The sequence below is a fragment of the Gymnodraco acuticeps genome, unplaced genomic scaffold (genome assembly GCF_902827175.1).
Source record: "Gymnodraco acuticeps unplaced genomic scaffold, fGymAcu1.1, whole genome shotgun sequence".
NCBI classification, from domain to species: domain Eukaryota; kingdom Metazoa; phylum Chordata; class Actinopteri; order Perciformes; family Bathydraconidae; genus Gymnodraco; species Gymnodraco acuticeps.
This window is the reverse complement of record NW_022990235.1, coordinates 3,906,896-3,918,168: the sequence shown is the minus strand read 5'-3', so window position 1 is coordinate 3,918,168 and position 11,273 is coordinate 3,906,896. Positions and strand designations below refer to the sequence as shown.

The 11,273-nt window shown below is 39.6% G+C and overlaps 2 protein-coding genes across 17 annotated transcripts in view; one reads left to right on the top strand and one right to left on the bottom strand.

The window, feature by feature from the left end:
- The first annotated feature begins 2,526 nt into the window (after positions 1 to 2,526).
- On the top strand, positions 2,527 to 5,624 carry LOC117548199 (parapinopsin-like). The gene is made up of 4 exons (XM_034219327.1): positions 2,527 to 2,854; positions 3,054 to 3,382; positions 4,227 to 4,469; positions 5,352 to 5,624. Exons 1-4 carry the CDS (start codon positions 2,527 to 2,529, stop codon positions 5,457 to 5,459), a joined length of 1,008 nt encoding a protein of 335 aa, XP_034075218.1. The 3' UTR covers positions 5,460 to 5,624.
- Positions 5,625 to 5,686: 62 nt separating this feature from the next.
- Positions 5,687 to 11,273, bottom strand: part of cacna1da (calcium channel, voltage-dependent, L type, alpha 1D subunit, a) — a 58,614-nt gene continuing 53,027 nt past the window's right edge. For 13 of the 16 annotated variants that reach the window (XM_034219309.1, XM_034219318.1, XM_034219311.1 and 10 more), the window contains 4 exons: positions 10,979 to 11,118; positions 10,323 to 10,429; positions 9,162 to 9,479; positions 5,687 to 8,836 (listed from right to left, as the gene is read on the bottom strand). In XM_034219309.1, coding sequence (XP_034075200.1) covers positions 8,531 to 8,836; positions 9,162 to 9,479; positions 10,323 to 10,429; positions 10,979 to 11,118 — 871 coding nt within the window. In that variant the 3' untranslated portion in view covers positions 5,687 to 8,530. The remainder of the gene's footprint in view (positions 8,837 to 9,161; positions 9,480 to 10,322; positions 10,430 to 10,978; positions 11,119 to 11,273) is intronic. The other 3 variants (XM_034219313.1, XM_034219315.1, XM_034219314.1) reach the window with 1 other exon arrangement.

The following is an 11,273-nucleotide window of genomic DNA, read 5'->3' as shown; positions in this document are numbered from 1 at the left end:
GTCCCGTCCTCCTGACCCCCTCCACCCACCCTGGTAGCCTAGTGATACATCCCTCCTCCGGACCCCCTCCACTCACCCTGCTTGAGGTTTTGGACTTTTGTGTTCTTTTTTTTGGGACGTCTGGGATCCGTCCCTTGAGGGGGGGGTACTGTCACGATCTGTCTTTGTGGTGTTTTGTCTTGTCTGGATCTGTCTTTGGTTTCTGTCTGCGTTGTGTTTTGTCTTGTTTGGATCTGTCTGTGGTTCCCTGTCGTTAGTTTCCCTGGTGTGTCTGATTACCCGATTGTGTTCACCTGTGGCCCCTGTGTTTTCTCCTCCCTCCTCACCTGTGTCTTGTTTGTGTGTATTTAAGTTCTGGTTTTTCTGTCTGTCTTTGTCGGTTCGTCTTTTGTTGTTGACTGTGTTTACCGGTGAGCGTTCTGTCTGTCCAAATTCTATTTTCATTATCCTTGAAATAAAGGTATTATCAGTTTAATCTGCATTTGGGTCCTGCTTCCTTCGCTCTACCGTGACAGACGCAGTGTTTTCCCTTATTTTATGGGTTTAACTGCCCTAATTACTTACTGAAGTTTAGAGTGATATTAAATCCTGTATCATGTGCTTTCCAAGTTGATGGATTTGGTTTGAAGCGCAGCATCTCTATCGGTATTGCCAACTTTTATCTAAAGAAAAACAACAATTGTGATTCATGGTAAACTCAGAAGCTTTTTTAGGGGGCTTTTAACCATTTTGCAACATTTCAAGCACAAAAAGATAACAACAAAATCAGGAATGAGACAAAAACTATTTTGAAAAGAGATACAAATATAGTTATATAGCTTTAAAACCAGAGCCAGACTGCTTTCACAAACAATTGTAATCTCTTTCTTGATTTGATTGGACATAAACCTCTTACATGGTGAAACGTTGGCACCTGTTGTCGTTCAGTCTTGAGGATTACACTTCAGGGTTACCTCACCTCGTGCCCTCAGCAACCCAGGGATCATTCATGTCAGACCAAATACAACTGTTGACTTATTATCATCCGGCGAGCTTTAAATGCAGAATAATACATCTGACCTCTGTGAACCTTAGAGGCTGTTCAGTGATGTACAAACCTATTGTCACATTCAGGTGTCTATAAAGGTTAAATGACTTAAATATGTTTAATAGAGATTTATGAGTGAGTGGGTCTAGACTCTCCATTATGTACCTAATTAAAAGGATAATGGGATCTTAGTGTGGGAACGTGTATATATAGTGTAGTGTGTATGTCCCATTCTTAAGCTGACTTGCATAAAACAATGTCATTTGAAAGGCATAAATATAAAGGTACAACGGTCAACTTTAATCTCACTTAATGTTTTAATTCACATGTAAATAACATTCTAGGAGGTGGACAAAATAGCCCAAACAGCTCCATATAATACCATTTTAGTGAAGTTCATGTAATGTTTAATCTACCAAAGATGGTATTTATTTGTACACACAACCTAGTAGTTTACACTGTTGTCTATCAGATGATTAAATTACATCTGCAATATTTGTCTTCAGTCAGGTTCAAAAGCTTTTTCGTTGTAATCCTGTTTGGCAACCACATAAAAACATTGTCTCCTAAATGAATGTATATAGCTTTCCACCACGCTCTGTAAAGGATAAAGACCTACCTGCAATTTCTTTACTTGCCATTTATTTGTGCAGTTAGTATTCCCAGTATGCAATGAGGTTTTAAAGCAGGTTTAAATCATTCAAATTCTCTGTATTCGGTTTGAAATTAAATAAGTTTATCATGTTTTCATATCTACTTGTCTCGATTAATCTACCGTATTTGTTACAGGCTGTTAGAGCCTGTTAGAGAAAAAAAGGGTTCAACACAAAAAAAGAGAGACAACATAAGTTTATATTTTAGTTTAAGTTTATATTTTATTTGAACAGTTATTACTAAATGTATTGGAACGACTCTGTATAGCGCTTTAGTCAAGAGGTATTGTTCTTACATGTGCTGCATTAAATACATTGACCTGACTTGATACTAATTAAACTTTCTCTGACCCCTGGTGTGTATGTGTGTGTGTGCGTGCGTGTGTGTGTGTGTGTGTGTGTGTGTGTGTGTGTGTGTGTGTGTGTGTGTAAGTAAGTAAGTAAGTAAGTAAGAGAGAGAGAGATAGACATAATGAGAGACTTAACAAGTGAGGGAAAGAGCCAGACATCATCAGCTTTCATTAATATTTACTTTAACTACATTCTTGTGACACATCTTCTTTGATCATTTATTTTTCACACTTTCTCAGTAGACTGAATCTGGTGAGAAGCACTGCAGAGATGTTCTGTACCTTACAATCAGGACAAAAGGCGAGGGATCAAGGATCATCATTTGGAGGAATTACTCTTTGTTAAATCCAGATCTGAAGGACTTATGCTTATACTGAGGGCATCTGATCCCAGCTGTCACACTTGAGGAGTGAGACATTGAACACCTAGGAACTCCGGGAGGAGGAAGAAGAAGAAACTACTCGACAACTCTGCAGGAAAAGAAAGCTTTGTACCATGCATCCATCTGCTGTGCAAAATGCTTCCTACTACATGGGCCCACATGGGGAACCCCCTCTGTCACGCACTGGCTTCCTCATCCTCTCCATCATTATGGCAATTTTTACCGTTCCGGCCATCATACTCAACGCTACAGTGATCATCGTGTCCCTCCTGCACAAGCAGCTGAGGCAGCCGCTCAACTTCGCTCTGGTGAACATGGCTGTGGCTGACCTGGGAACAGCTATGACTGGAGGGGTCCTGTCCGTGATCAACAACGCCCAGGGGTACTTCTCCCTGGGAAGAACAGGCTGTGTTATGGAGGGCTTTGCAGTGTCCTTTTTTGGTGAGTAAAAGAGAGTATAAGTTGAGTACTCTTCTTAAACTGTTCATACTATTACGGATTTATGGTTCAACATGCATATCCTTTCCAGAAATGTTACATTTAAGTACATTTTTACAAGATAACTAATTTCATCCCATACATTTTTGCTAACAACATTTTTAACAAATTCCCCATTTCCTTTCTCCTCACTTCTCCACAGGCATCACATCTTTGTGCACAGTGGCTCTGATTGCAGTGGAGAGGATGTTTGTCGTGTGTAAACCATTGGGACAGATTACCTTTCAAAAAAAGCATGCGTTAGGAGGCATAGCCTTGTCCTGGCTGTGGTCCCTCACCTGGAACACCCCCCCCCTGTTTGGATGGGGCAGGTATGAGCTGGAGGGCGTCGGGACGTCCTGTGCACCGGACTGGCACAGCCGAGACCCTCACAACGTCTCCTACATCCTGGCTTACTTTGCAGTGTGCTTTGCAGTTCCCTTTTTCCTTATACTAGCATCCTACTCGAAGTTAATGTGGACATTACACAAGGTTAGCACGTATACATGTTGCTTCATAACAGGTGTGGTGAAAAGTAGCTAAATGCATTTAAGTACTCTCCATTTCTTTCTTTACATTTTTTACGTCATTTACTCACTATTTAATATACTACTGAGGTACAATTTCCGTATTCCCATACTAAAATGTTATACTATTAGAATCACAAGATGTATCTGAAATCTGGAGTTTACTGACTTCAAATAAAAATAATTTACATTGCCAAGAATTTGCTAAGTTTATAAAATACAGGGAATTGTTACAGATTAAACCTGTGACTCTCAACCAAGCAAAACATACATTCAGATGTCAGCTGGTAACAAGTCCTGTCAGCCTCTCAGCTGATTTAAAAAAAATGACTTTAGGCTGAAAAAGGTTAAATAACACAATACTTTTCAAAAAAGATGACACAATTGTTGATTCTGATGTATCATGTGACCCTTTGGAGGCGGCCAGAACAAATCGACTTAACTGGATATTTATAATTAGCTCAACTTAAATAATTAGCTTAACCTAACACTGCTTATTTGTTGACTTAGTATTAACAATGTGATCATACATCATAATGTATCCCACAGATGGGCCATTTTACTGCAGAATGATCACTTTTATTTTGTATAATTTACTTTTTATTGAATAAACTTGCAATTGAGTATATTTTCATTGTTGTATTGGTACTTATTGTATTTGTAATACTTTTTCTAAAGAGAAATATTTTATAGCTTACAAAGCGATATGCAACGGTTGTCCTTATTGAAACCAAGGCTTTGCATTCTTGTGGTGTGATCCAAAGACCATTGGACCCATAAGTGTTTAAAACGATACTCTGCTCCCACAGGTATCCAAGATGGCCTGTCTGGAAGGCGGTGCGGTGGCTAAACGAGAGGCGAAGGTGGCGTCCATGGTGGTTTTGATGGTCCTCACATTTCTCATCAGCTGGTTGCCTTACGCCGGCCTGGCCATGATGGTGGTCTACAACCCGGATGTGGAGATTCACCCGCTGGTGGCAACAGTGCCTGTTTACCTGGCCAAGAGCAGCACTGCGTACAACCCTATCATCTACATCTACCTCAACAAACAGGTAATGTTACTCCACGCATAGATACTAATTGCAGGTCTCCCTTGAGAAAGAGATCGGTGATCTCAATGGGATTGATTCACCTGGTTAAATAAAGGTTTGAAATGAAAATCATTGAATTTAGCCAAAAGAGATGAACAACATGCAGGTAATAAACCTTGCTGTGAATCGGCTCTTAAATTCTTAGCTCCATCTAGTGGTGTTGATGGACAGTGTTTAAGGATAAAGGTTTAAAGACGTTTCTACAATTTAATGTAATATTTACATGTTTTATTGGGTATACATTTTGCATATTCAAATCAACATTTTGTTGTCTTCCCTTACAATTAAATGTCTTTTTTATTCTGAATTATTTGTCAACGCTAAACAAAAAACAGAAAAATGTATGTATGACTGAATTACAACATGTAACATTTTACTTGAACTCCCCCTAGCAGGTAGTTTTTATGCACAATTTAAAGATTTAAATAGTTTTAATGTATGGTATTTGTATATCATTTGTTTGTTTTAAAATATCCTATATTGACATATTATTATATTATTACAACAGTGTTACAACTACAACTTAATATTATTATTAAAATATAAAAAGTTATTCTTGCCCCTAACTACATCATAGCATGTTTAACAAATGTTTATATACAGTTCTGCTTATAAATGCTTAGAAGGTTCAAATGTAACATAAGTGATTGTTGATTTTGCCACATATTCTAACATTGGTGTTATATAATAGTCAATATTATTATGTAGCATACATTATATGAATTGTATGATTTTTTTTATAATAACGCAGCTATAACTTGCTGCAAATTGTTTGTCAATATGTTTAAAGAAGACAGTATGTGTTTGCTGAACTTTTTAGGGCTCATTTTTGTTTTTTTACAGTTTCGTAAATACGCAGTTCCCTTCCTGCTGTGTGGGACAGAGCCTTCGGAGGACGATGAGACATCAGAGATGACGACTGTGGAGAGCAACAAAGTGTCTCCCGCCTGAAATGTATACAACATCAACCATCTAATAGATTTCTGGCTGAAATGTTCACAATCCAGATTGCACATCTTTGTGTCACCTGACGCACACATATCAGCAACACTAGCTCCAAGTTTTAAATGATGGATTGATGGTTAAGACTAATATTTCTTCGACTTCACATGAACAGACTGAGTGGTGAGGAAAACAGTGTCATGTATTGTGCAGAATACAAAAAAATGAGAACAGTAATTCAGCATAAGTTTATTCAATGATGATCAATATAAAATAAAATATCAGTTTCGATTCAAATAAAATGAAGGCCAAAATAAAATGAAAAATACAAAAAAATGTATTGATACAAAACCTAGAAGGTTATAGTAAAGCATTTGCTACTAAGAGAAATGATGTTTACTGAATAAAAACATTAAGGAGCAAATATCAAGACTTTCAAGTAGAGAACATTACCATGGGTCTTTCCATACGTTTGTACATATTTTACATTATCTTCTATTTTAATACAGCTTTCAGAACATTAATAGTTGTAAGAGTAATTATAATCATAACAATATGAAGAAAACTAATAGAAACGTTCAAATCAATAATGTGTTTCTCTGTAAACCGGTACTCTACCATTTTATTTTTTTCCCTACCTGCGAACAGAGAAACAGTGCACCTTGAAAATATTTTTTTGAATACTCTTTCATTCCCAGCATTGTAAGGTGAGGTGTAAATGACAAATATAGATTCCACTAAACCATACACACAGTCACAAAAAGTACAAAATTGTCTCACCTTAATACACAAATCTGTTTAGAAAAAGGAGAAACAAAAGCACTATACAGTCACTTGTGCAAAGACAAACAGCTATGTGCTAATATTTAAATACCATTGGTATAGACCAAATCATCTTTTCTTTTTTCAGGAATCCCTGACATGAGGTAAAAGTAAGTTCTTTTCATCTGAAGTTTAACACAACTTTTAAAAGTGTTTACAAAATAATGCATATCTTCAGTTCATCAGTACTGTATTTGCTACGAATAGTACAATGTGCCTGTTATGTGCATTGGTCCTTTTATATGACAGTCATCAACAAAAGGACTAGAACACATTTTTTTTACTCACAAACAATTCAAAGAGCCCTTTCAATGTGCACACAAAATGGAAAACCTACATTTTCATGACAGTATTTGGTTGAATTAGAGTACAGAGCGCACTCGCCTACAAATCAAACACTCATGAACGACACATTAACCCTAAATATCCCAGGTGCTAATTCAAACTCTCAATGGTAATGCCTGAAAAAGCCCACTTCAGTTTACTTAGTCCAGTATTGTAATAGATAAATAAAGGAAAATTGATAAAAACCTAGATATACTTTATTGTCTTGTGTTCAAACTTGTGGGCTTCAGTTGCTCATTTGTATGCATCCATGTTGAGTTTTCCCTCCTAGCCTCATTGGTAAAATATGATAAAAACACAAAGTCCAGGTTCAATCCCAATCTCTTTCACAGACTTGACTGCGGGACACTGACAGACAGGTAAATTGAGACAATGATATGTTGTCACGTTGCCCAACGAGGTATACTGTACGCACCAGGCCGGCTGAGAGAGAAAGGGGCGGGGGGGGGGGGGGGTAGTATTGCTTAGCCTCTCTCCAGCATCCTGACAGCAGGACACCCTCTGTCCTTCTTCCTACAACACGTTGGACTGTTTCTGACCTTTGGATGTGTGCACGAGCCTCCTGCCACCACCCCACTGTGAGGCCTCTCACACTTTACGAAGGCTGAGATGTGATTGCCAAGATTCAGTACAAAGGTTGAATGGAATTGCACCCTCAACAAAGAGTATGTCATGGAAAATCCCAGCACAAGCTATGGGAAATATTTATTTATCCCTGTTATAACCATCTATCACTTCCCGTTCTTTCAGCAGCAAAAAGGCATTTCAGTAGGGGCTGACCTAGGTTTGACTCTGAAACCAACTAAAAAAGCAGCATTGTTAATGCACTATGCATCTTAAATTCTTGTGCATGCCCTGCACAAAATATGCAAACAAAGGTGTTCATCACATCGGTATAAAATTTCAGCGCTGGATCCTAAAAATGCTCCTTTAAAGGGGGCTTAACCTTATGCAACTGGTGTTGGTTTAATGAAGTAACACGTGTTCTCCTAAGCTAACAAATCAAAGCTATTTGCATATCTTGTGCAGTAGTGTTGTCACACAAGCAGAACCTCTTAAAAATGCTGTTTTCATAGGCAAAAAAAGGGTGCATATCAGCAAAAAAGGCAAATAAAAAAAGTCTGCTTTTATAGCATTACAGGAGTCACAAGGGTCCATATTGCTGATCTTTTAAATGATACATAATTACAAAATATAGAATATCTCTTTACAAAGTTTCTTTTGTTATATAATACAATTTACAGCATATCAACTAGGAAATATTAATCAGGATATTCTAACATTTGAAAATAACCTGCCTGCTAGTGCATTTATCACAAATGCTTTTGTCGCTTCAAAAGCACATATCTCAAGTTGAGTGATGCTATAAGTAGGACAGTTAGTTCCTGCATAATCTGGTACGACTCTACTGGTGCTCTTCACTTTTTTGACTCAGCTGTAGCGATCATTAAACGGTCTGCACTAAAACAACAAAGGGAACAAGTAGGAACTACGGGACGAGATATGCCTTTCTATGCTTGCATTGAAAACTTGCATGATATGCCAAACCTTAATAAAGTGACCGAGGTAATGACATCGTACATCTGATTGTCATCACCCTTAGAGAGTATCTCATACCTTTGCCAATTGGTCCATCTTTCACTGGTATCAATGTCCTCATCATTGGCTGCAGGCTGAACCGGTTCATCACCTCCATTCCCTCAGCAGGTTTCTGGCTCTTTGTTGTGACCTCCATTGCCGGAAGGTGGAGAACAATTAAATGAACAGGACTAATGTGTCTCTCTTCTATATGCCTTTTCTCTCCAATGTAAAAGGCACTTCTTTTGGTCAGAGCCAACAGATGCATTTCTTTTTTAAATTTCCACTGATAGTAGTCTGTTAAAGTTCTACGTTGCAGTTTTCTTCAGCCACTGCTATAAAGTCGTGATGCAGATCATCTCGTCTGCCAGGTCCTCCTCATAAGGAGCTCTAAGTTCTGTCTCTGGCTCCTCGTCGCTGTAGCTGGCTGCAGTGTCCTGCAGGTCATAGTCCCTTGGAGTCAGGATGGGGAACACGTTGACCCCGTTGGGGCTCGGGGCCATCCCTCCGTTCAGCAGGTGGCTGGCCGCACTCTCCATCTCATCTATCGTCATCTCACACGCATCTGCAATCTCGTGCTTTGTGGCAGCGACGAACTTGGGATCCTTGGCATATCTCCCAAGCCCTTCTGATATCAAAACCTGCTCCACAGAATGAGAGGAAAGAAATACATAACTGTGGATTTCTGCAATCTTGTTTGACTTATCTTGCTTGTCACATTTTTATTCGACAACAGAATAAATATAACAAACGCATATTCACAATAGCTGCAAAAATAAAAGTGTTAATAAACAGTGCATACACTGGTTTACAGACACTCACAACCTCACAGTCCCTTGACCTCTATCCATATTTCAACCTGTCGAAAAACTGTTGCCGCAAAATAGTAGGGACACTTTTTGATGGCAAAGATAACTTTATTTGGTCCGTCACGCCTCTCCTCCTTCAACCAATCCTTAAACTCACCGCTTCCACAAGGCTGGTGGCGCTGCCTCTCTTCTGGTGGTACTGGTTGTGGAACTCCGGAGGCACCTGCAGGTGGACGGGGGAGTACGTCCTCTGGGAGAACTCCGGGTCGTCCGTGTACCAGGAGCTCTTGCGCACAGACACTTGGCTGCTGGCGACGCTCCCCCTGTGTTTCTGGTCCACTCGGATGAGAGGGGTGTAGTATGGCGACTGGTCCTTACTGCCCGGAGTGGCGGGGGGCGTGGCCCAGGAGCGGGTGGAGCGGGTTGGGGAGAGGCGGTGGGCTCTGCTGGAGTCCAGGCCTGCTACGGCCATGACCTGATGTGTCAGGAGAGACAGGGTACAAAGTGAGCACACAGCCACAGAACTATACTACTACTCCAGGAGGATTAGTGCACAACTCCTTTTATACTATTTTTAGGCATATATTATAGGTCTCAGATATATAAAAGCAGGTCTATGAAGTGTTTTGCTCAAAATACAAAACAGATCACCCCCTAGCCATGCCTCATACCCCTCTAATTCAGCCGAGACGAGAGCTTATGCAGGACAATTCTACCCAGAAACTCAGCTAAATGCTGCCGTGATGAAACACCATATTATGTTCCAAACCACATGAAGGATTATTTCTGAAACAGTATGGAGCTCAAATGCTTTTTCTCTCACGGGTTTACCACAAGGTGAGTTCCTTTTATTATTTCCTGCTTTTTTACACATACTCTCTCCAGTACAGCGTTAGCTCGGAGTGTTAGCGATGCTTGCTAATGTAAACACAGACCATATTACTTCCAAAATAGCGCATTGTTTCTGATAGCGACGTTTCTGATAAAGCCAGCCCACATTTCTGATATAACGTCATATCAGCAGCAAATCTGGATCAGCTCCATTGTACCCCCGTTTTTAGAGATGTGAGTAAGGAGGAAAAGAGAGAGGGTTGTATTTTGTGTGTGTCTACTGACACAACGGGGACACATATTTATGTATAAAAGATATCAAAAAGTGCATTTTGCATGATAGGGGACCTTTAAATAACTTTACCTAAATGTACATTTTATATAATTCATCATAGAAGGGGAATTATACATTCCATGCAAGTCAACAAGGTAGTGTTCAATACAATGTGAGCAGCAGTACGGTGAGGGGGCCTTGTGCCTGTGTTACCTGTTGCTGCATGAGGTGCAGTGGCAGAGCAGTGCGCTGGTGTGGAAGCTCGTCCTGGCTACCTTGTCTGCGCAGACACTCAAAGTTGAAGGATGGCCTCCTGTGACCTGAGCGAGTGAGGAGTGGACAGTGAGTGGGCTATAATATATGCCCAGGAAGCTTCGACAGCATGCAACACTCAACGAACATTAAACGGTGAGTGGGTACATCATACAGTAAATGTAGTGGTATGAGTGCATTAAGAAGCTATTTTATGCCTTGCATATACACATGTTTTTGGAACAGTAGGTTTGTAGGCAACTTGTTATTTTTTGTTCCAATCATTTGCTTTGACCTACTATGAAGTCATTATTGTGTTCTCTATAACATTGTGAGATTTGATTATAACTTAAAAATCGTTTTTTCGCCTCTTCCTGCATGTAGATGATGTGTTATCTGTTATGTTTCCATATGTTTAAATAGTGCAACTTAATTATTTGTGTGTGTTACAGGGGATGGGGTCTGTTATAAGACACAGGAGTAACACTCTACCAATATTTGGACTCTACATCCTACATTATATGGCAAGACATGTTTGTGTCTCATTGAACCTAAAATGTATAACATATTGGTATGAAGATATGTAAACATGTTGCAGGATGAAAAAGGGTCAAGACCTTGAGGTGTGGCAGGCAGTAACCGTCTCTTTGGTGACCTCCGTGAGTCGCGGTAAAGCAGCTGCTCGTCATCGTCATAGTAACTGTCAGGGTGATGGTAACCTTTGGGAGTCTCATACTCGGTGTCACTGTTGGGATACCTGTCAACACAAACAATAAAGATGTTGGACGACAATGATTTTGGACACACTTTTATGAAACCATTTCCTTTGGGTTAAGTTTTATGGTTCTTTAAACACCTTAGTACATGCTTCCTTTTCTGAGTGCAACTCAATGACAATGTAGTCGTCACATT